Source organism: Cheilinus undulatus, linkage group 15, assembly GCF_018320785.1.
Source record: "Cheilinus undulatus linkage group 15, ASM1832078v1, whole genome shotgun sequence".
In the NCBI taxonomy this organism is placed as follows: Eukaryota; Metazoa; Chordata; class Actinopteri; order Labriformes; family Labridae; genus Cheilinus; species Cheilinus undulatus.
Window position 1 is genome coordinate 17,888,513 of NC_054879.1, and position 26,779 is coordinate 17,915,291.

At 39.2% G+C, this 26,779-nt stretch overlaps 1 protein-coding gene across 3 annotated transcripts in view; it reads right to left on the reverse strand.

Moving 5' to 3' along the window:
- The window catches only part of LOC121522614 (TSC22 domain family protein 1-like), a 44,271-nt gene that overhangs the window by 2,153 nt on the left and 15,339 nt on the right, over positions 1-26,779 (reverse strand). For 2 of the 3 annotated variants that reach the window (XM_041807158.1, XM_041807157.1), the window contains one exon: positions 1,060-1,111. In XM_041807158.1, coding sequence (XP_041663092.1) covers positions 1,060-1,111 — 52 coding nt within the window. Of the gene's footprint in view, positions 1-1,059; positions 1,112-1,470; positions 1,772-26,779 lie in introns of those variants that run through there. The other variant, XM_041807159.1, reaches the window with a different exon arrangement.

The following is a 26,779-nucleotide window of genomic DNA, read 5'->3' on the forward strand; positions in this document are numbered from 1 at the left end:
ATTTGACTTGGGAAAAGTATTTGCTGGTCAGAAGTTTACCAGTGTGTTGAACTGTCTGAATCAATATGGCACAATTTTATAACATCGGAAATTGTAATATTTCTTTTTTCTCTTTTAGCAAATACATATGCTGATATGAAAAATGGGTCACTTTGGAAGTAACCTTAGGATATACAGCAGTAAGGAAAACATATGTAAGCATAAAGCCAATTCATGTTCCAAACAAAGAGAAAAAAACCTTCTCTTCCAAGATTTTTAAATATATTTAAGGAGAAATCCAATTCAGTAATCGGTGGACATTTGAAAATATTTATAATAAATAAGTGCAAGATAACTTAAACTTAAGGTCAATATAAATCACTACACGAAAGTTGATTTAAATTAAGCCTTTGAGCTGAAACGAGATACCACCAAAAAGGGAAAGAGAAAACGTGAGAGAGCATCTTCCCGAAGTGCCACGTCATGAACTCTGCCCACATTAAAGTCTTAGCCAATCAGAGGCCGAGATATTTATAACTGGCAGTAAGCCTTTCAGTTTCCCTAGCAACAGAGCTGACAACGGCCACAACAACAGAGAACGAAACGGAAAACAAAACTCAAGTCGTTACCGTTTGTATCTGGATTTTACCTGAGACTTTTAAAACAACATAGGAGAGAGCTTACATTTTTAACTGCTTTAGAAAATATTCAAATAGACAACCCGACATCAAGTATTTAGGACCTTTTTAAGCTAAATACCACTATTGATAAAGGTGTCATCGATATACTACGATAAATGCTTATCTCTCACATACAAAAAAAATAAATAATTGTTACTATATTATAGATATTTCTGAAGTAAAAACACAGCACAGGGCATGTAAATAAACAGAGTAAATAGAGTGAGTTATTGCAATGTTAAGCCACCATTTCCACATCAAATAAACCCTCTCATTCTCCTAATAAGACACAAATTATACCGATGAAACAAATCACCATTCTGTTGTATTTTATGGATAACAGATCAGAAGTAACCTTACTCAGCATTTGGTGAACAAGGACGAAAAGCTGAAAACTCACCATTGCTTGTTCAATCTTGTTGTCTATAGCCACAACGCTGGCTCCTGACGAGCTGCAAGAGAAAAAGTGAAAAATTAATAACACATTATAGACTAGTCTTTACTGAAATACGAAGAGATGTCAACCCCGATGCTGCGAGGAACTCGTCTTTAACCCTACACAAGAATATGGGTCGTTACGGGAAGCCACTGGAATATGGCCTAGTTTTCATTGTTAGACAATTCCTCATTTCTATAGGCGTTTATTTCAGTATCAACACTGTAGCATCAGTGGAGCAGTAGAGCACTAGCGTTACCTCCATCACACAGCGGTGACATTACTGGTGCAGGTGAAGGGAGCAGAGCCCTGAATACAGTAGCAGCAGTGCACAAAGGACAATGATCCCACAAAGACCCGTTTCACTGTATTTACCTATTGTCGAGCTTGACGTGTGAGCTCTCTGCGCTCAATAATGACGACAGAAACGATATGGAGAAATTTCTCAGCTGGCATACGCCTAGATCCATAGCCATGGTGTAGCACGGCGAATTCATACTGGCCATGTTTTACAATCCGCTAAAAGACAAGCCCGTGTGTCGACTCGACCTCCACACGACCAGCTCTCCGACTATAACATCCACAAGCTCTTTCCAATTTGTAGTTCGTTAAAAAAAACCAATGCACCGACGACAGCGGTACAAACACATCCAAGGTCAGCTCATCTCGGCACTACACGAAAATCTGCAGCTCGGTACAAACCCGCATAATTTATTCGGTGACAAACCCAGAGGCCTGTCGCTGATTGGTCGAGACAGAGGCTGTTTGACTGATTTAGTCAGAAACGCCCCCACCTGCCGCTCAGCTGACATGTTTTAGCATAAAATATTCCAGGAACGGAAAGGAGGTGGATGGAACCGGGGAAAACCGGATGGGAAAGGAAGAAGAAAGAGCCCCAGTGAAGACAAACAAGCAGTAGGGTGGCAAAATGTAATACTGTTAAATCAAGGCGGCAGTACACATTAATCAGCCTTAGTTTGAAAGTGCATCTGTCAGCCGTTAGTCAGGGATTTGTTCGACCTTTACCAAAGATGTGTTTGTAAAACAAGAAAGTTACGTTTTTCATTGTTAGGGAACCGTTTCAGAGAAAAGGATCATTGCCAAATAAGAAGACGCATGAAGGCCTTATTTGTTTTTACGGCTTATCCCTCAAAACCTAATTCGGTCAGTTGCATGAATCCCAAGAATGTAATTTAGAAACACTGGAAACATTTCATTATTATAACAACTTTGATGTGAGTTGATAGTAATAAAAATGGGCCACTACATCTCAGTCAATTGTTATATGTTAATTAGCATTTTAAGTGTGACCTTCTGAAGTATCAAAACCTTATATTCAGGGTAGTTTGGGTGCATGCAGCCCAAAAGAGCTTTGAAATCCATCCATTGTCTCTATATCTTTGCTCATGTTGCCCCCATGTGGCCCAGAACAGCACTGCAACAGCAGTGTAAATACACACAGAAACGTCATAAATCCCTAGGATGGTTACTCCTGTCAGGAGAATTAAATCTCGTTGGCAAAACTTGATTTTGTAGGCTTTTCAGATATGAGAAATATATATGTTTAAGGTTAAATCTATAATGGGGGGGGGGTTAAGTTCTCTAAATGGAAGGAGAACATTTTTGACAACAGAAACCATGAAATCTAAATGCCACAATGTCTCAACTATTTCCTCAAAAAAAAAAAAAAAAAAAAAAACTCCCAGCTTGTCAGCTCTCACAGACTTGGCTGAAACATTTGTATGCAATCTGAAACTTTCCTGTCTCCAAAATCTGTTGTAAGAAACTGAAGTTCCACTTTAGAGGGAGATTTTGGCTTGTCAGATGCCTTTGAGATGATGGAAGTTACTGAAAATCAATCAGGTCCATCTGACTGAAACATGACACACTGAAAAGAATCTGATAAGCCTTTGAAGAGGGGAGTATCTTGATCATAGTCACAAGCACACTCCCAGACTGATATTTCACAGAAAGCTCCCACCCAGATATCTCCATTACTCCCCCTCCAAATCCACCACACATACAAAGAGAAATCTACCTCCCTAAAAAAGGGATAAACTTTACTCAACATATTCCAAGTACACCCAAAATTCTCCAAGCCACTATTGCGCTCAATCTGAGTCTGATCAATTACACCGCAGTTCTAAGCACAATGGAACCCTGCTTTTATTTCCTTTCCACACAAACATCTAATAAAAGAGGGCTGGTCAATCCAGAAACCTCTATTTCTGTGTACTCAGGTTCATCAAACCAATTGAAAAGTCAGTCGCCACCTTGAAATACGAGTTTAGGATTATTTTGGTATTGCAACACATGCCAGAAGCTTAGACATGGCCTCCGAGCTCTTGTTCTGAGGTCAGCTTAGGCTCTAGCCTCTGATCCCAGTCAGACACTTTAACAAGAAGCCAAATAGCTTAAAAAGAAGCTATAAGCTGCACTCATCTCTTCCGGTCTCTCCTTTGACTGGAAGAGGGTTTAGCCAATTATCCAGACCCAAATAGCCAGTACACAGGCAGTGCCTAAATAAAACCCATGTCTAATACCACCAGTCTCAGAAACTCATTTAGAGGAACTCAAGAATCATATCCAGCAAAAAAAAAAACTTAGTGATGTCAGATAAACACCTTGAACAATCTGTGACTGATGGAAAATCATGCTTTAAAAATGTAGATACAAAGCATTAAGCAATACTAAACAACATTGTAGTTAGAACTTCTTCTAAAATACATTTCAAAACTCCAGTTTTCAGTAACAGCAATTACAAAACTACAGTCATTGTTAGAAATGTATTGTTATATCACATTGTGTAAAGTTCCCACCAGTGCTGTTCAATCAAACGTCCAGTATACTTTCTGCAAGCCCACAGGAGGAGTATGAAACTGCACAATAACCAAGTTACAGGCTCTAGGACAAAGTGCTAATGAATATGCCTGTACCTTTTTAGGAGTGGGATGTTGATGCATCAACAACTATGGTGCTTTTGTTAAATTCCTAAAGAATTCCTTTATGCTGACAAAAAATATTTCTTTACTTGTATCTGCTTCTGATTGATAACAAATCGTAGTACTTGTAATAAAAGCTTGTTATGTTATAGGTATATAAATCAGCTGATGGTTGATGTTCCTGCTATGCTGTTCAACAGCTGCCCAGTGACCTACTGAAGCAACTTAAGAGGGAAATGACCCCTAACTGTATGCAGATAAATGCCCAAGGTACTTAAAAAGTCAATGGGTTATGCCCTGGAATCTCTTATTAGTCATGGTGCAAGACATTTTAAAATCTTAAAGACATGCCGTTTTTTAAAAACATAATCACTTGGAGAATTTTAATTCCGTTTGTAAATTACAACACTGTCCCCCACCAGGTCTACTACTAAAATAAGCTACATACACCAAGAAAACATTAGAAACAGCTATTTGAGGTGACAGAAACGCTACCAATAGCCTAATATCAACATAAAAAGTTCCCTGATGCTGTTATCAGGATGTTTTAGCATGCTGTTTTAAAAATAAAGGATTATTCGGGACAGCATCATGGCAACATAGTGATTATAAAAAGAACAGGGAGAGTTATTCAGTGATAAAAACAAAACAAAACAAGATATTCTGTAGGTTTAATGACTAATGATTTCCTAGAATTATTAGGAAATGGCAAAATTCATACCACAGATTTTTATCTAGGTTTCTACTCTTTTCTAAACACAAATAAATCCTCAAATATTTTACTCTCTGCAATATATTAACCCAAAATGACACAAGGCCCAAACCAACCAGTAAATAACATTAGCGTTAATATTCCCTCTTTTGTTGATGCTGCCCGCCAAGCATTGAATTGCTGAATGAAAAGAAAAGTACTGTCGTGTAACCTTTTGTGTGCAGCTACTGTATTGATTGGCCCAAGCAGTGCTACACTTGTATGGGCTGCCCAGGGACCCCCTGTCTCTATTTTACCTTTTCAGATGCTGCTCCAGCTCCCAGAATAAAAGCTTCATTGCCATCTCGTCATGGCCCTGCACCCGTACTCCCCGTACTCTCATGGAGCCGCCTGTCAGCAGGATTATATACACTCCAAAGTAAATCAGCAATGCGTCCCCCAAGCGTCTTTGTTTGGTGTTTTTTTTTTAATGCTCCTCGTTCTTTCTTAAATTAACTGAGAAGATCTGGGTTGCACCCTATGGATGCATTAGTGGGTGCTGCTGCACAGGGAATAAAAAGGCAAGGTTGCTAGGTTGTGATGACTCTGTTCACGTATGCTCCTAATTTCTCCTCTGTCCATGCCATCTATTTGTGTTTGAATGGCTGACTAGGGAGTGAATTACTGAGTACAGACAGTAACTAGGCGGGTGGTGACGTGTGATCATGTGACACCAGGAGTTACATAAACCTTCAACAGAGATCAGCATGTGGTCCACTGGTTTCCCTGCTTCTCCACTTTAAGCCCACTACCCTCTTTGGCTGAGAAAGGGATAAACATTAAGGCATTGAGCATCATAAAAAAACTCCCCATTTGCATGTTTTATCTGACAAAAGAGTACAGATCACAAAGATCTACAAGCAGGAGATCACTGGAAAGTGTATGTGCTGTATTTGTATGTGCTGTATTTGCAATAAACATTTCATTTTCAAACATCCATGGCTTGGGTGTGATGCAAGTAGGTCTTGACATAGCAGACAGACTGTTCAAAAAAAGGAAAAAAAAATAGGGTGACCATAATTACTCTTAAGACAACATATTATTATTCTCCCTTTTTTTAAGGTTTTAATATTGACTTGTGTCTCAATCTTGTCAAAGTTTTAGGTCTTTCTATAGAAATTACAAAAGCAACCCTATTACTTCCAGATGAATCCTTTTGTTACCCCTTGTGGTCTGTAAGGCAGCCCTATGTGTGATAGACAAGAGACCCTGTGCTTCAGGGTCTTATCTTGTCATTTTCCATTGAAAGACAGCCTTAAGATGGCTTAGGGCCTCCACACACAGAAAACACAATATGCACTCACAGTGCCTCTACAGGCTTAGAGACAGACAGCCAAGAAACAACAGGTAACGGATGAGCACAATGCCAGGGATTTCACTTGTCCTAACAGACTCCGTGTGCTGGGGTGATTCAATATCCCATGATTTCAGGTTTGGTCAGACAGTCCTACGGCAGCAGAACTTAAAATCATTGAACAAGTGACTCTGACTCAGTCACATTTGATGGATGAAAAAAAAATCAACAAAGAAAAAACAAACAAACAAACAAACAAACAAACAAAAAACACAACGCTTACATTTCAAAGGTTTGATATAACCTTTTTTGTTGCTCTGTTGGTCTGACTTACCAAAAGAACATAGTACTCTCTATAGTATGACTGCAATGTTATCATGAGATGTGAGTAGTTTGTTCCCTATGAATATAGTCCAGATTTTTAGAGGAAAATCATTGACTTGCTAGAGAGCATAATCACTGCCACACACTTAAGACACTTGTTATCAACAGGCAGGGTTGGAAAGTAACTGATTACATCTACTCAGATTGCTGTAATTGTACTTTTGAGCACATCTGAAATCAGTACATCACATGCATACGCAGCTGTTCTACACAGCAAAAACTGGAGTGTTTATATCTGTGGTGTAAACATTTTTGAGTTGCTTTAAACTCCCAAAGAGTAATTCTGACTCCATTCTGAGTAAAATTTGGTTCTTTTGGTCTTGTCTCTGGTGGATAGTTGTTTTAGTTGTCTGACACATTTGCACCGTCAGTGGAGTTATCCACTGAGTTACAGTTCCTGTCTGACTTCAGGTGCTCCTAAAGGACACAAAGCACCTTAGTATGAATTGCCTTGCTATAAGGTTGACTTTTTGTTTTGTTCTTGCCAGAAGAGACCAACCTTGGCACACATTTGTCATATTTTAAAATATTTAACACTTTCAAAAGGGTAATTTAACTTTATGTATTGTGGACCAATATAGACAGTGTTAGATTTAACTCTGTATGAGTTCAACAAACACCATCAATTTTGCTGTGTATTTTACTTTATTATAGAGGTGTGACTCTACCTGAACAATCTCTACTTGAAGTAAACTTTAATCTAAATACTTTATACTTTTATCTGAGTAGATTTATGGACTAGTAATTTTACTTAAACTCACTTTAACCACAGTAATTATACTTATACTTGAGTACAATAGTTGTGTACTTTTTCCACCTCTGTCAACAGGATACAATGATTCAATGAATCAATAAATCAACTGTCCAAACAGCCAAATATGACTGAGGCGTAATCCCAATACACCCTGTGCCCCCAACTCTTACCCCTACCCCTGCATTGTGCATATTTACATCTAAGGGTAGACTGTCCTTATTCTTGTTGGAATGGAGGGGCCCAGTGTTATGGGAAACCTCCCAGAACATTACAAATATCAGCAAAATTTGAAAACGGCAAGAATCTATTACATAATTTCATGTCGGTACATTTTGATTTTTGAATAAGCATTTAAAAAATTATTCACGTTAGAAATGTCCGTCAGGGGTGGAATATACATTTTCTCGAATTATTGTAATTGAGTAGCTTTTTTGTATACTTGTGTACTTTCTGAGTGCATTTTAAAATCAGTATTTTTACTTTTACTTAAGTATGTTCTGGGGAGGGTACTGTGCGCCACTATATTACAGTACAAAATGTGGAGGTTTGTCAGCAAAATGAAAAGAAAAATCTTAATTGGTTTATTTTCACGTGTCGGCAAAATTTCTTCAGTTTCATGATGAATAAACTAAATAAAAACAAAAGAAAAGCACCATTTTATACTTGGTGCATATGTAGCAGACCCCGCCACCTCTCTAGTGTCAGTGTTTTGCTGACCTCATTTTCCTCTGAGAATAGTTGGTTTCATCAGTTACGGAAAAAAATTATTTCTGAGTTTGTATTATTACCTTATTAGTATTGTAAATAGGAAATTCCTGAGTTTTAATGTCTTCGGAAAACTTTCAGTGGGCTAACACATTGATAATAAATACAGTTTTCTTAAGAAATAAGTGTTGTGTATTGTTTTCCACAGTCGACATGCAATGGAATTTAGTTCTAGGTATGTTGTGAGCAAAATGTATGCACTTGACAGCCAGAAAAAGCACCTCCTAGACAGGGCAAATAGGAATTTAGATGGGGCAAGTAGATTTGGGAAGCACTTGCCCTGAAGGGCAAGTAGGCAAAAACCTTAACGTCGGACCCTGCTGTACAACCCCCGAGGTATCAAAAGTAGTTACTCATTACTCAGTACTTTGAACTTTTTACTTATGAGTTTATTTAGAGAGCAATACTTCTACTTATGTTTAAGTAAATTTTAACTTAAGTAAGTGTACTTACACTTAAGTATAATAATCTTGTACTTTTTCAACCTCTGAAGTCTGGTATTATTGTCGCATCTGTTTGTATAACGCTGTCAGTGTCTAATGATGATCTAGCAGGAGCCTTAAGCGTTGTTCCATCTTGTAGGGGGAAGATTTCCCTACTTCCCTGAGGGACACTCGAAGTAGGGGGGACTCAAAAATGACCAAATCTCCAATTTCACGCATTTATGCATTTAACCCTTTTTGTGTGTGAATCAGATAAGATGATTACTGATGTGCTGACTGGTTCTTTGTACAGCATCCTCTGCCTTTAGAGTATGAGTGTAAGTGTGAAAAGGAGAATGTGATATGCAGTGCAAAAGTGCTTAGAGGGGTCTAAATTCTAGAGAAGTACTTAGTAAGAGCAATCTTTTTATCAGTAAAATTAGAGATATTAAAAAACCTTAATTCAACTTACCATAAAAATCTGTATTGCATAAATCAAAAGTGAAAAAGGTTGTGTTAGAAAAATCCTGTACATGAACTGAGATAAAGGAGATCAAACAAACAGCAATTTATGATGCTTTGATTGTCAGTGAATTCTTTGAGACTTTCAGACACATTCTTACAGAAAACAGTTTGGCCTCATGTAATTTATAAATAAAAATTACATTAGAAGTGTGCAAAACACTAATAGTAGTCATTCATTTAAAGGTTGAGCTGCTAGCAAGCCCATCTTGTATATCGCGCAAATTATTAAATTATTGGCATGCTAGCTCTGCTTTCCAAAGCTCTTCACCTTTTTTTTTTACACGCAGACTCATTACTACTTCAATTCCAAGGACTTCTAATCCATTTTACTGTCAATTTTCTTCTATAATTCCTGTTTTGTTTTGTATGTTTTTACAAAATGTGCTGTACTCACAGGTAAAGGAACTGCCCTCACATCTGCTGTGTTCAGAGGGAAAGTCAATCTTGCATGTCCAAGCAAAAAAAGAAGCCTATTGAATTTTTGAATTGTAAAGGCTTTTGGCTCAGCTGTAGTTTGATAGTGAAGAGCACACACAGACTTTACCAGTAAGCCCTGGTGTTGGTTTTCCATAGTCAGAACCTGACTATGGAGAATGAGAGAGAGCTACTGAGTGAGTCAGTCAGAGAGGCAGGGGCGAATGATGAGTGGCCATTTCCACCCCCATACGTAAGAGAGAGAGGTGCTGTTGGAGAATTAGGGCTGACAGCAGCAAGTCCTTAGTCCTCACGCCAAACTAAACCCTAGCACCCATACACTCTGGGGGAGAGGCAGAGAGAGAAGGAGGGAGAGAATCAGTCAGGCAGATATTAGAGCTAGAATGGCCTCGATCCAATGACTCAGCATTCGTTCTGTCCCAAAAAGACATAGAGCAGAGAACATTGTTCCCTAAAATGATTTGACTGTTGTAGATTTCTTTTTTTTTTTCATTTCTACATGGCTGTTAGAAAAAGAAAAACGTCTGATCTTAGGCAAAAGATCAGTTATAATAATTAGAAACTTTTCAAATTATAGAAATGTTTAAATGCATCAAGATCTTCCTGGCTGTCCCATTTTATAATCTACAGTTACAAATACACAACTACAGGAAACCTACCATCTCACTGCATACCACAGATGATCGACAGTAGTGTCTGACAAAGCCCCAATGATGACTCAACAGAGTAACTGTGCAAATCACATCAAGCAGATGGGTGTGAACCACTTTAACATTCTGAAAAATGATTAATGAATGCCAAAACAACCCAATGGTTTCTCAATAATAGCAGGCTTTGCTGATAAATGCAACCTGCTGTGCTGCTGATGACATTTGCATTGTCAGGAAACTTCAGTGAAAAGTGGGAGACGAGTCATCTGTCTCAGAGGAGGTTCAATCTCTCTTCTTTTCAACAGCGTCCAAGTTACATAAGAATGTTTGATTTGTATGGGCAGCAAGTTTGAGTAATGTGGAGTGAAACCTGGCATTAAAAGGATTAGCAGCCTATGAACACACAGGCTCTGAGCGCAGACAACAGAGGAGAGAAATAATGCTAACCACAGCATTACAGATGGGGATGAAGGCACATTCTGTGGTTTAAGGGTAAACATAGGGTTGCATATATCTTAACACAAATGTCCTTTAAAATTGGACTATTACTTGTTTTTTTTTTTAAGATGAGACAACACTAGATACTTCTATAGCACTTTATGTAATTACAGAGAATAATTGTTGGTATTAAATCATGTTCCTCTTTTCCTGTAGTCCTAATAATTCATTCATAGTAGTACAGATGGGGTCGAAATTATTGCCTCCCCTATGAAAATTTCACCTTTTTCCCAAGTACTTCCCAAATGTCCAAAACAGAGCAAAGAATTTTTATCACGGTTTTTCCAAGCAACCTAACTTTATCTTACATGCTTACATTATTTTACTTTGGGCACAGAAACAAAATTATTTCACAAAAAGAAACTGCCAGGGTCAAAATTATTAGTCCCCTTGATGCTAATAGTTGATTGTATCTACTTTTTGTTTGAGAACTAGATAGCGTGCAGTCGTTTTTCTCCTGAGGAATCCCAGCCCATACTTTCTTGGAGAATCTCTCAAACTCCTCCAGATTTGATGGTCTTCTGGCATGGACCTTGGTCTTCAGTTCACCCAACAGATTTTCCAATGGGATTTGTGCAGGTCAGTCCATAACGTTCTCTTTGGTCTTCTGGAGGTAGTTCTTCACCAGGAGCCCTGTATGTTTTGGGTCGTTGTCGTGATGTAAGACAAAGCGACAACCCAGACGCAGTTTTGCTGCTGACTGCTTGAGGTTTTCTTTTGAAATCTTTACATATCTTTCTTTCTTCATGATTTATTCCACCTTTACAAGATTACCAGTTCCAGATGCACTGAAGCACCCTCACAGCATAATACTCCCACCACCATGTTTCACTGTGGGGACGGTGTTCTTTGGATTATACGACTCTCTCCTCTTTCTACAAACATAAGCAATGTCTCTGTGGCCAAAGAGCTCTAGTTTGAGCTCCCCAGTAGAGCTCCCTACTAATGTTTTTATGCAGAGTTTATATTGGAAGATAACCCTCAGTTCTAACCGGATTTTACAAGCTTTGAGCATTACAAAGTGAAAGCACATCATTACAAAACTGTGGTTTGTGCGATGGCTAAAAAAAAGGTCAGTTCTAAAGGGGGCTAATAATTTTGACCCTGATACTTTTAGTTTTTTTGTGAAATCATTTTTGTTTCTGTGTGCAAAGTAAAATAAAGTCTGAAAGAATAACACTTACTAGGATGTTTGGAAAAATCCCTTGCTATGTTTAACAGCACTTGAGAAAAACTGAAATCTTCATGGGGGGCATGTAATTTCCTCCTCATCTGTGTATGGTGCATGATACTAAAAAAGTATAAACTCAAAATGCTAATTTTCAATATTCTAATGTTGCACATATGTAACTCACAATTGTTTTTTATACATTTTTTAATCCATCTTTGCTTATCCAGGGCCTGATTGTGGTGATAGCAGGCAAAGCAAGTCAACCCAGACATCGCTCTCCCCAGCGACAATTTTCCAACTCCTGCTGGGGGATTCCAAAGCATTCCAGGAGCAGACAAGGAAGGACCCAGCACATCCTGTCTTCCCCGAGGTTTCCTCTCACCTAGACATGCCCGGAATACCTCCCCATGAAGGCATCCTGGAGGCATCTGATCAGATGCCTGAATCACCTCAACTAGCTCCTTTTGATGTGAAGGAGCAATGGCTCTAGGGCTGCAACAAATGATTATTTTTTATGTCGACTAATCTGGCAATAATTTTTGCGATTAGTCAACTGATCGTGGCTATTTGGCATATTATTTTGGATCCCCATTTTACCTTGCCTTCTTATGCGTGCACACCTGTGAAAACTTAATGGTTTAGCAACTTGACATGACATGTCAAGTTGCTTTGGAAGCTCTGGGTCGGCTTTTTGGTGTGTTCTCTGTGCTTTCCGCCATGCTTAACTTCTTCTTCTCAGTTTCTGTGAATAATGTAAACAGTGGGAGCGATACTGCCCCCACCACTTCCTGTAGTGAACTGCAAGTACAGATTAATCCTTACCGGCCAGTACTAGATTTTACCTATATAAAAAACAATAATAAGAAGCGTCGACATTTCAATTCCTGCGCCGCGACAAGTATTTATAGTCAACACAAACGATTATGTCAACGAATCGTTGCAGCCCTAAATGGCTCTACTCTTAGTTGCCTCCGGATGTTTGAACTCCTCACTCTATCTCAAGGCTGAGCCCAGCCGCTCTTCAGGGGAAAACTAATTTTGGCTGCTGACCATAGGTGAGGGTTGGGAGGTTGATCACCTGGTAAATGGAGAGCTCCACTCTGGCACTGCAGCAATAGGCCTGCCAATCTCCCACTCCTTTTAACCCTCACTTGTGAACAAGACCCCAAGATTCACCTGAGGCAGAGACTCCCCTCCACCCATTGGGAGCAATCCACTGTTTTCCGGCAGAGAACCATGGCCACCATAGGTGAGGTTGGGAGGTTGATCACCTGGTAAATGGAGCTCACTCAGCCACAAACTCAGCCCATTGCCTGCAGCAGGTCCCCAGCTGAAGAAGCATAACAAGACCCCAAGATTCACCTGAGGCAGAGACTCCCCTCCACCCATTGGGAGCAATCCACTGTTTTCCGGCAGAGAACCATGGCCACAGACTTTGAGGTGCTGACTCTCATCCCGACTGCTTCTCACTCAGCCACAAACTCAGCCCATTGCCTGCAGCAGGTCCCCAGCTGAAGAAGCATAACAGAACCACATCATCTGCAAATAGCAGAAACAGAATTCTGAGGTCCCCAAACCAGAAACCCTTGCCTTGAGTTCCTGTGCACGTAAATCAAAAACAGAATCGGCGACTAGGGGCAGCCCTGGTGGAAGCCAACACCCACCAGGAAATGTCCAACTTTGTGCTGAGAATGCGCATACAACTCTCACTTTGGTTATACAGGGACCTGACAGCATGCTGCAACAAAACCCAGGACCCCGTATTCCTGCAGTACACCTCGCATCACCCCTCAAGGTACACGATAGTAAGCCTTCTCCAAGTCCACAAAGCACATGTAGACTGGATGAGCAAACTCCCATGTTCCCTCAAGAAGTTCTGCAAGGGGAAAGAGCTAGTCCACTGTCCCAGGATGGAATCCACATTATTCCTCCTGAATCAAAGGTTCCACAATCATCCGATGCCTCCTTTTCAGCACCCTAGAGGAAACTTTTCTAGGGAGGCTGAGTAGTGTGATACCATAATAATTCAAGCACACCCTTCGGTCCTACCCCGGTGGTGTTCCCCATTTTTCTCATATCTTTTTTTGAGTCTGAAGGTCAAAGAAATACGGAATGTCTTTTCATATAGCTACATTACACACACAAACGCACAATTGTGGTGCCCACCTCCATGGAAGATACAACAGTTTGAAGTGCATCTGTGCTTGCTGGCTATAGACAGGGCATTCTGAATTCTAGACAGAATGGCAAGAAGTGAGTCATCTATTTTTTTTCTTCACCCTGGTCTACGACTCAATAAACCTCTCACTAATACACTCACAAGCACCAGGTTGCCATCAAATCAGCACAAGTAGTGATTCATTGTGGATTGCATTTAATTACCAGCTGAAATATAAATACTTTGACAAAATACAACTTTTCAAATGCACCTATCAGGTTCAACATGTAAATCTTACCTCATTATCTTAAATCATTAAAAAAACATTAAAAAAAACATAGAAAAACTCCTATAATGTCTATTTTTCACACACATTTAGGTGCACCCATGCCTGACAGATATAACTTCTCAGTCCTAGCCTATTACCACACCAGGGGTCTCATGTACAAAGGGTGCGTAGGCACAAAAACGTGGCATACGTTCTTTTTCACGGCAGAGTTCAGATGCATCAAGAGAGAAATGACTGTGGAAATGTGAGGTGCCTCACGCCAACTTCATGGCTGGCGTACGCACATTTCTACAGCTGTGGATCCTTTGGCGACACTTAGAGGTGATGTTGGGAAACTGTTATAATAAATAAATGTGATGTTCACATCAGAGACACATGGACAATTAACACGTCTGCAATTACACGAGTGAATATAAAAGCATGCGCCAAGTGGTGAGAATAAATACCATTAACATTAACAACAATGGCTTCAGCAGTATTAGAAGACATTGTAAATGGTGCAATACGAAGAGAGCATGTGTTTAGAGACAGAGAGGGTTTACTGGTGCATGATGACAACCGGCTCATCAGCCGCTTTAGGTTCCTGAGGGCAATCCTCCTGGAACTGTGCGCAGAGCTGCGGCTCGCTTTGGAGCGCGACACAGCGAGGAGCCATGCACTGCCTGTATCCATACAGGGGCTGACCACACTGGAGTTCTTAGCAACTGGGGCATTCCAGAGGAAGCTGGCCGACTGATCAGGACTGTGCCAGTCGACCCTGAACCAAGCCATGCCAGCTGTGTGGGATGGAATTATCCGCACGTCCGCCAGGTAGCCTGCGCAAATGCAATTAACCAACATTGTGGCGAGGTGGCCTGGTTCAAAGCACGATTCATACATTCTGAGTGACAACATGGTTGGGAACAGACTACAAGCTAGTACTACGCGCGATGGGGGGGGGGCTTCTTGGTGAGTTAATTTATTCGTTTAATTGTCCTAATATTAATCCTCCTGATGTGCATTGAGCATGTGCGCCCCTAAATACTATCCCGTCTTCACAGCATCATTACTAGTCAGTGGTTAAAGTTAGTGACTTGATGTTTTTTGCTGGCTAAAGTACAGCTTCAGATCTTTCCAACAAGCCCCTGGTTGTCTCTGTGTGCAAAATACTCATGTTAATAACCCCGTGCGTAAAGTGTGAAATCCATGCATAAAGTGTGAAATGTCTTAATCAGCCTCACCTTTTCCCCAGCGCACTTCTGCATTAATTTGCAACAATAGTGTGTAATCCATGTAAGTAGTGTATAAAACTACCAGTTGGAAACTGTAAATCCAGTTTACTCTGTCTGCTTTGTGGCGACTCTCTGTTCAAACGGGGTGAGCCCCTCTTCTCCTGTCCCCCCGCCTGTTTTGGTCACACTTTGGCGGTGGGCTGCTGTTCCCCGCTTCACATCCACCTTGATGTCGGACCACTTCTTCTTCAATTCAGCATGTGTGCATTTTTCTGACTCCACAGCATTGACAGCCTCACGCACAGATTCATACATCTGGATATTTTTATGCATACAGCGTTTTCTGGATTTGAGCGTACACCATGTTTCAGTAGGAAATCCACGCAAGTCTTTGTTCATGACGCCCAAGGACCCTCTACAATTAACATGCTTTATAGACTTTACTTCCTGTTTCATATCAGTCATCAAATGGCTGTAGATACTACAAAGGGCTTTTCTGATTCTCACAGATCATCCTGCCACAGCAAATGATTTTCTTGCAGCTGGTAACACTGTAATGTTCTGAGGTATCCAAGTGCTCATGCTGTTAACCTCTAGAGCTGGGGGCTCATCGGTGAGCACTGACAGGTTCTGCCCAAACATCACTAGGGACTTTGGCCGTGCACATTGTGGATACAGTTTTTGCCATCAGTTCCCAGTCCAGCACAGGGACTGTGTTCCAGTCACAAGCATCGTCTCGTTAACGTTCAGTAATACTGGACTTTGAAATTTTGCCTTTTCAAGAGGCCATTTCTCCAAGAAATGTACACTGCAGTTTTTTTTTTCACTTCAGTGTTACTTTCAGCTATGTCTCTCATCTTCTCAATGTTCAGTTCCCTTCCATTTTATCAAACAGACGGGCAATGGGTGCTTGTGTAGCACTGAATAAAGCACTTCACAATTTCTTTAGGTTCTCTGGAGGTGACAATGCTCCCTCTGGACTGAAATGTATAAAATGATTAATAGACTGCAGATACTATGCTACTGGCTGTTTCTCCTCAGCCACAGTTGTATTACAGGTTGAAGCCATGCGCAAAACCAACTGCTGACTTTTGCTTTGGTTTGCTGTGTGTGTGCATGCATATGTCACAGGTTATTATAATGACCTGAGAATTGTGTTGCATTCATCATCATTATTGCCTGAACAGACCACTGGATTTTGCAGTCTGTCAGCTGAGGCGTGTGCAAATTGCCTGTGTAGCTTAACAAAACTTTCTGTTTGTTCTGCATTGTCATGCTTTCTGTCACTGTGAGGATTACGCCCTCATTTAGGATCTCGCATTCATTCAGTCTACGGCTGTCTTTTATTTACAGTAAAGTCTTTAAGATGTTAATTCAAGTTAGACTTTTTGCTGGAACAATGCAGCTTTAACATCAGTCTAAAAATGCACAAACCAGCTCTTTTCAGTTTAGATTTGCTCAAAAGCAACACAACATCAACTGCAAAAACTTCTGTTTCGTTAGACATGTTGTTAGACATGTAGTCCATCCTATGAGCTGCGATCGTCTCTCCTGTAGACTACTCCCCTTCCAACAAACTTAGATGAATGCGTCCTGAATGTCAGTGTCCACTGAGGTAGTGATACAGCCATCTCTCTCCACACACAGTTCTGGTGCAGGCTGTGCCCCTTACAGTTGATCCCAAAGACACTACTGTGATCCACACTAGACTGCACATCCAATTCGTCTCCCATATCTGTCCAGTGGGTTTGTGCACATCACAGTCCCTTGCTGATTTGGATTGATATTTTTCTACTTCTATTCTACTATCCTATTCAACTCATCTGCTGTGATTTTATGTATGATGTACAACACTCTTCCTTTTGTTTCCTACTACTAGCAGTTATCCTTTGCCACCAATATAAGATCAATAACTACCAGGGATGCACAGATGCATCTTCTCAACATTGACACCAGAGATAGAGGCCCTGTGGACAGATATCAACACACTGGCAAATAATTTTTCATGATCAGATTTTGGATCAGATTGTCTGTTGCGTAGCATCAATCTTATGCTGACATCTCGTATTCTAACTTTTTATTTAGAGAAGAGAGTTTTTTATCAGGCAGAAGCCTGTTGGACAAACTCCAATCTGTTTTGTGGTCAAACTAACATAGGATAAAGGTCTGCATTCTGGGAGTCTTACACCAAAAGAGGTAATGAAAAAATGCATCTGTAACAGATACTGGTTAAAATGTTATTTTAAACATTGGTACCAGCTCTGACGGCCATGATTTTCCCAGTCAGAGCATCTCTAACAGTCTGAGATACTTTCACTTCCAGACTGCAGTGGTAAAACAACTTTAACCATATGTGACCAATATCTATATCCTTTCACACATAACCAGAATAGGACATGACACTTAAAATGATTTCTTTTAAGGCAAAGGGTGGAAAAATATAGAAAGGTGTCTGAAATGCATGCCTTCAACATTTCAAAGTTAAAAATCATCAACTGATCTTATGATGATTTTATGTGGTCCAAACACAAAGAATCTTGATTGTTTTTTCAAACTAAGTTGTCAGCTGGTCAAGAGTTAATCAAATCAGTTACTTTAATCTAACAATGCTTTTAACCCTGACCCATTTCCCTGCTTTCTCATTTCTATGTGTGTGTTTTTGAGAGTCTGCATTAGTAGGTGTATGTGGATGTGTATATACTAAAATTAGCCTATATAAGATTAGAGGTGAGAAGAAGAGGACAGTACAGTGAGAGGATTAACCAATGATGACTCAGCCGCCAGGGCCTAATTCTCTGACGACAGTGGAGCTATCATAAGCACAGCTTAGCTGCAAACAAATACACTGCTGTTTCCTGTAAGGCTTTAAAGTGGGACGTCCTAACATAGACAGTCTAGTCAGAATCATGCCACCTTCGGTGAGATGGTCCATTTTTAGATTTAGAATACTTGAATGTGCAGTCTCTGTGACAATGTGTAAAGTCTTAAAAACTGTAAGACTTATCCTGATATCACAGTTTATTAGACCATGTTCTGTTTATCTGAACTTTTACATAAAGCAATGTTATCCTGCAACTATCAAGAATTTATGAATGACCTGGTTTCATATGGTTCCAGACATTGCTAACATACACTCTTCATCTTAGCAGACTGCTCACAGACTTCCCAGTCTAAAACTTGTAAGGGCAAATAAAAAAGAAGGGGAAGAAAAACAAAGCGATTTCACAAAATAACAGGCAAGAAGAGGAAAGGTTTTCTGACATGTTGCTAGAACTACAAAAGCCTGGTACTGTTCCTCTATTCTGTAGCTCAATTCAACACTGCCATCTTCTGGTGAAAATCAGACTTTGTTTTAAGAGTCACAAGGCATTTGTTCAAAATAGCCAGAATACCTTTTTATTTTTTTTTAAATGATTTCCGTAGTGAGCTTAAAAAAAGATTAAGAAATGCTTGCAACAGTTCAACGGCAATTGATTAAATAAATAAGGACGTAAAACAGTTTCAACCATGCATAAAGCATGCGCCTAAACTGCCTGAATTGTATTCTATCATCAGAAAAAAAACTAACTGCTTAAGAGTAGTATTTGTTAACAGATTTTTAATAAAAACTACAAAATAAAACACATTAATTCTCACATAATGTCACTTACCCACAAACACAGAGGATCCACTCTAATGCAGTAACTTAAGGGCTGCATGACTACTTCATTCATTCACTCATTTTTGACACAAAAATTTCAGCAATGTGCCAACTCTGCTCAGACATTTGCTCTGTAAAAGTAGGTGAACTGACACTTTGGAGATCCAAGCTGGTGAACACTGCCATCTAGTGGCAAATGCTAGAGCTACCTTATCACTGGATACACTGCTGTAAGAGTAAATTAAATATACAACTTCAGGGACAATTTCTGAGAACTGAGAATTCAATCAGTCATGTGCATGTGCTCTGGAGTTGTTTCCAGCGTGAATGTGGTGCAATTTTAGGTGCATTCCCCTCATTATGAGAAATTTATGAGCGAAACAAAACATCAGTTTCTGTCTAGTAAATACGCCGTATAGAGTGCCTTTTTACCAAACTGCCGTAAGTTCAAAACAAAGAAATTGCACTGGAAAGGAAACCACTCAAGTGACCAGTGCTGGTCTTAATTCACCAAAAATGCAGAGTGTGTGGAGCTCCATGTTTCAGAAGCAACTGAACTCACAACCTCAGGCAGTCACCATGACAACATACGACTGGTTACAAACATGAAGATAACAAAGGAATGGTCACTTACTAAATTAATACAGATATTTCAGAGCAAAAATCCTACATATTGCATCTTTAACACAAGTACTCACTGATTTACAACATCCACATCACAAATTTAATGAACTTAAATACACTAAAGATGGGAGCACAGGTGGCCTAATGGTTTAAGGCGCCCCCCATGTATGCAGTCAGCCTGTGACACTTTCCCGCAGTTCAAGACTTGGTAAGACATAAACTAAGAAAAATGAATATAATTTTTTTCATGGCAATCTATCAAAATGAAAAGCAACTCAGATTTCTCAGTACATGGAACCAAAACAGAATTTTCAGATTTCATGTACTGTTTTCAAAATGATAGAACACAGACATTTTTGTCAATTTTGTACATCAAATCTGGTGGTTTCTAGCAAATGCAATGCCACAATTCTATACACAGTACACTGACATTCAATATAATATTTTTTCAAGTTTGCAAAACTGATTCTAAACTATTTACCAGGGATTGAACAAAGAATAAACCTTCATGTCAGGAAAGGTCTGCTAAAAATAAGGGTGGGCTGTACACATTTTTAAGTGGGTAACTTGGTTGCCCAGTAGGGCTTGGAAAGAGGAGAAGACTTGAGAAAACTGTATTAACATTTGTACAGATATTTTTTTAATGCTTACTGTGCAGTTGGGGTTTCTAAGGCAGCCTTCAATAACAACGAGTCCTCTCTGAGTGTCCGAATAAATTTCTTCTTCTTATCTTAAAAAATGTATCCAGTATCTCTCCAACACTACAGGCTCCTCTCTGAGCACGCCGCACATCAAGGGGCAGGCAGTCAGATAGGTATAGGCTGCACTGGGTAAGTGCCATGTACTGTAACATGCACAAATTTCTACACATAAAAGTATTATTAAAATCACATAATGTCTTACAGAAAAAGAGGTCTGGATAAAAAAAACAGTTTGAGAATGTTTATGGGCCTAAATTTAAAAGTCCAAATTTTTGAGACTTTTTAAAGATCCTTGGGAAGCCTTACTTTTTGATTCGCTCGCTTTCATGAGGCCAAACCATAACTGAAAATACAACTCAATTGAATGTGCAACACTACAGTACTACATAGTCTCCCAATCCTGACTAAAAAAAAATATTACAACAAGGAAGATGTTTAACAACCCGCAAGAAACAGCAACTCCCACAACAAAAACATATATTCAATCATAGTCCACAGACATCTGAGACCACAAAACAAATACAAGAGAGCCTTTTTACAAACATAAAAATGGAGTTTTGTCTGCTCTGAGGCTGCCAAAAATAGAATAGGAAATATCAACTAAAACCAGGATAAAGCAGTTATTAAGTATTGTATACAAAGGTCTTATGATAAGAAAAGCATGCATAGGCCGTTTTCAGGGTTTTATAGGTGAAACAATTAAAATTTATGTTAATTTTTGTTGGCAGTGTGTCACTTTTACTTTTCTCGTGGGTCCCTGGGGGCTCCACTTTTTAAAGGTACATATTGGGGGGGCTCCAAGAAAAAATGGTTGGGAAAACACTGTCCTAGAGCACTACATACTCAACAAGCCACATGAACATTTTGAATGAAGCTCCAAATGTTAACAACTACCAGACTGTCTTCACTGCTTCACTCTCTGCTCCACTTGACTTAGCCTCTCTTTGCTTGAAGACACCTGGTGATTTTTGACTGTTAAAAAAAAGTGTGTATTTATCATTACTGGCTGAAATGAATATGAAATTATCAGCATATCCAACAAAAAATCTGATACCTAGCATCACTAATGGAGAGAATGTCAATGCTTTTGGGGGTTGGGTGCCTTGCACAAGGGCACAGACTGGTGACCCACTTGTTCCTGAAGCCTTACAGACTGAGTTACGGTGGTAGCAGCAGCTGCATCACCCCAGGGTGGTAGCTTTTGTGCTTCAGGAACTGTGATGAATGTATTTTAAATGTATGTGTGCAATACATGGATGGAAGTAATGGACATACATCTGATAAAGAGCAAAGTGTCTGTACTTTAATTATGCTAACAAGAGAAAACACAGCTGGTTAGACTACTGAGGGGAAAAAAAAGAGGGAGAAAAAACTTCCCCCTCCCTCTACTAGCCTACCTCATTCAGCCACAGAGCATAGAGAAGGGGATTAGCATACACAAAGCAAGAATGAATATCCGACCCTATGGGAAAAGACACTCGCTGGATAAAGCTCTCACGTCATCACAGTCGAGCAGAGAAGGCTGAAACTGTTTGACTCCACTGCTCTGTCCTGAGCAAAGGAGTGATAAACAGTTATCTCCAGGACATTTCTACATGATCATCCATGCACAGACTAAATCCTAAGTTATAGGGACAGATTTTGAACATGACCCCCAACACATACACACATGCCTGTATAGGGCTAACACCTTCCACTCTGCTGGTCAGTTGATATACTCCTATGCAACTAAGATCCCACCAGTCAACTCGTTTTGTGCATGTGAGAACGAAACGGCGGGAGCGCACAGATGACTGACTGAGAACGGCACAGCAGGAAACGGAGAGGAGCAAATCTATGCTGGGCAATACAAGCAGAGAGGGACACCAAGTGGCACAGAACATAATCTGTTATGTTATAATCTGATTGTTTCACAGCAGTTATGCAGTAAATTACTTGGAAACGACAAATCTTAAACCCAACACGAAGATGCAGGATTTTTGCATTGAAGTGGCGCTGCTGAGTGTCTCTACTTTAAGCTTCGTCAAAACATCAAAAGTCTGTTTAGTTCACCGGTCAGCAAATACGCGGTACTAAGTCCCTTTATCATTGCACTAAAATGTAGATGTCAGCGTTAGTGTCTGTTACAGACAGAGAGAGAAATGTCTCACGGTCATTAAGCCCCAATCAGCAAACATTTTTACCTTCTCCTCGGTAAATAAATGCTGCATGTTTTCTGCTGCTTTTCAACTGTTAAATCTACAAATTGTATGAAAAAAATAAATAAAAGGGGGAATGCATACAGCTAAAGCAAAGTCATCCATGGCATTCTGTATGTGTGTGTGTGTGATTCCTCGAGCTGACTGGACAGTGTTCTGGCCACAGGAATGTCGGCCATGATTCAGCACATTGCCTGCATGTTTAGGGGGGTGACAGTGGCAGACCACTAAAGCCTTAATATAAAACTGCAAGTGTGAACATGAAAACTCAATTGACCAAACTTCCTTCCATGCAGCTACACAAATGGAGATCATTTTAGGTGGTGTATTTAAAATAAACGAACTGTGCCAACCAGATATTCAAGCTATGATTGAATTCATAGTTGTTTTATATGAAGCCTTTCAGGCTAAACCGATAAATGATCAGATTAGTGACTCTCAATTTGAACGCGGAGGTCCATTGCAACCATGGTCTAGGGACTTTTGAATTGCTTCAGAAATACAAGGAAACTTTAATATAAAATCAAATCTATGTAGTTAATTCTCTGTTAAATCAACACCATGCTAATTTATAACATGGTTTATTTTACATCCACATGTGAGAATAATTAATATTAATTTATCTTTAATGCTCTTTTTAATGCTTATGTTAAATCTAACATTAAATGTAATACTTCTACCTTCTTCAAGACCCTCTTTGTTTAAAGACCATATCACATCTTCAATTTCCAATCATTTCTTTTAGTAGTAGTATTTCTTATTGTAGTATGCAAATTAAGCTTTCTTAAAGACTTTTGAGATTAGAATATGAGGAAAAAGGCCTCAGTTTGACATCCTGTAGCTGACATGGAGGGTCTTTTTTATCTGTTGAACAAGTTGCCATACCACAGTCCAGAGATGCACACAAGTCATTCTTTGCAAGTCCAAGTCAAGTCTCAAGTTTCCAAAGGTTAAAATGAAAGTTCTATGATGTGCATCCAGTCTGCTTAGACCACTGCATCATTATATCAAAAGGAATTTAAAGCATGTACTGTATTATCATCATCAGCAATAGGTGGGGTAGCGATTGTTATTGTCTGTAGCTGGCTGGCCATGGGGTAAGCATGCGTACGTTTACTTTTTTCTTTTTAATAGGAATTAAGTTTAAACTAATAATAAAACACTTATAGTCATTATTAGTGTGTGTCTTTTTATGTGTAAAATTAAGCTTTAAAGGGGACATATTTTACCATTTAAAGACAAGTTTATATTGTTCTCAGAGGTCCCCAAAACATGCCTGTGAAGTTTGTTTCTGAAAAAACACTCTAAAATAGGAATTTTGCATGTCTAAAAAACCCTCTGTTTCAGCCCTTCTCAGAACGAGCTGTTTCTGTGTCTGTGGCTTTAATTGTTACTGATCCGTCTGACTCCGCCCCTGACCACACCCCTCTTAGGAAATGGATGTGGCACTCCTGATGTTAAAATATTACAGACACTTAAAAAGAGGGGAGGATAGAATGGATTTTATTTTTGGTAGTTGAGGGGATTGTTGGCAGGCCAGGAGCACATATTTTTGTTAGAAAAACCCGAAAAAGTGATTCTTGCATAGTATGTCATTTTAAATATATTATCTGTTAAAATAACGGATTACTTAGATTTGCTGTGTTAAGTCCAAAATAGGAAAGGATTCAAACATCTGTTCTTAACACTTTTTATGTAGATTAATATCACTGGAGAAAATTAAGAAACTTTTTTTTACTTTATTCAGCTGAACTCTCCAGGCTCTAAAGTTTCTAGATTATCAGTTAAAGCCTCTTGTCCATCTGTCTCTGACTCTTACTGCCTCCATGAACTGTATTTAAAGTTTGTCGTCTTTTTTCTCTGTTAATTATCAATAAACAGCACATTTATTACATTATCTGCAAATACAGGGGTATCAAACATTTGACTAACATTTTCTTAACATTGCATTTGAAGAGATTCTAACATATATTTGTCCTGTGCAAACAAATAATATTAAGGGAAGATTAACCAAGAAATATTTTAACTTAGCGCACACCTCTGGCTCATGCAGGCGACACGGACACGCAACTGGAGCACACACACAAACAACCCTGAAGCTCTGATCCTCCGTGGTCAGGGAGGAGCTTTAAGGCAAGAGGAGAAAGTGTAGGTATATGTTTATCCTCTAGTATTCTGAAACTTATGCCTTCATCAGAGGGAAGCCTGAAGTCTGCACTACCAACACGTTGGTGTGCATTTCGGTGTAGGTGTGTGCATGATTGTCACTGTTCCTAAGTTAGTAGTCCTAATATAAAAGTGCAGATACAGTGGGGCATTTTAGTCAGACATCTATGTGTTCCTGTAAAGCATCCTTGGGTTTCTTAAAGGGTGCTATATAAATTCAAGATATTATTATTATTATTATCATTATTATTATTATTATTATTATTATTATTATTATCATCACATAGCAGAGTTCGTAAAAGTAGTAGTAAACACACTGGAAAACCAAAAAAGGCAACACTACAAGATAAAGATAAATTAACCGACTAAAATCAATAGAAACAGCTATTTACAAATAAAGTAGCCTTATGTTACCCTTTCACATCGTTTTCTTCATCTGTGATACTGGCCACAGTTAAAACACCAATTAAACTGATAGAAGTCTGTCATGGCCATGGAGAACTTTAATCCCTGTGCTGATGAGCTTGGACAGCCTGTTATTTGTTTAGTCTGACAGAGTCAGAAGGCAAATATCAGAGGCCAAGGTAGCACATACCTAGGAAGTTTGCTGCTCAGTGTAGAAAGCGTCCAAATCTTCTGGGCTCGAAAAAAGTCACTGAAGGTTTCTGTTTTCTGAAATCACCCCTCGACTTCATCATAAATTAGCTGGAAGCTGCCTTTTGGCATACCATGCTAGCGGTGCTAACATTAGCATAGTCTGTGCAAGTATTAAACTCTGCACAGACTTCACTGTAAAAGCTGATTTTAATTTCCAAAATAAATTCAGGTACAGTAGTTGTAGCTCCAATTTCTTCTCCTCTAACCACTTCGCAAAAAAAATTAAACATACCAGTCATTTACACGCACACAGCACTTCCTAAAGACAGCAGAGCTTTGAGCATGCACTGACAGCTCAACAAGCCACAACACAAGCGTGCTGAAAAACATCAGATCTAGAATAGTTCCCAAAGAATCTCATATGTGATTAAATGCAATATAAAAACACAAACGTAGAAAATTATGTTACAACCTAAAGGGAAAATGAAAATCGCAAAAGCTACAAAACTTAAGCCCTCATGCCTTTCAGCCAAGTAGTGATACCCAGACACCATGCCAACTTATTTCGGTAAATTTTTAAATCCCTTCAAAAAGGGAAATGAACATTTTGAACTAAACACTTGGCCAAAGATCTAACTTCCTTCACCATGTTTTACAGGTACATAAAAGAAGCAAGATACAAACAGCAGAAGCAGGTTAGACTAGTGCTGGTGATAGTGTTTGTACATGTGTGTTAAGAGATGGTCAGGCAATATTCTCATAGTTGAAAGGCAGGCAGACTAAAAACACAATCCATTATGATCCATTACAAGCCATTAGTTTCCCCTGCCGCACTCTTAAGTGAAACAATTTTGTTAATTGATGGAAACCATCAGAAAGATGGGGGAAGGGACAAATGAAATCAATGGTGCATCTGCACAAAGGTGAAAAAATAAAAAATAAGGAAGACATTGGGTGAAAAAAAAAAAATCATATACACCTATACTACTGTTTTATGCTCACAGCTCTTGACTAAAAAAAGTCACTAGACAAACATTGATTCACGTTGCTGCTCTGTCGTATTCCGATGTTTTTTTCTGGCTTGGTCTATATGGTAGAAATTGGGGATGTGTCATACATCTTAGATGCTTTTTACTTTTTGTGAACATTTTAGTGATTTGCAAATCTGGACAAATCAAAGCAATGCAAACAAAACAGTCGAACAGTGCAACAACATCCATGCATTTACTAAGGTTGATTCATAAAACTCGATCAATACATTGGTTGTTTGATCAAAGATCAAATTAAACTGATGTCAAGTAAAAACATCAAGCTTCATCATCTTTAAGATGATGGCCTATATTGTGAAATGTCATACTGCATGCATCTTTAACAGTTTTTGCCCAGCCACGTATCACAATGAATTTTTTGTAACAAGCTTGCAGATAGTTGCAAACAACTTTGTCCTAACAAACAACATAAGTAAACATGAAAAATACAAATACTGCTTTATGACAATCACAGATAATA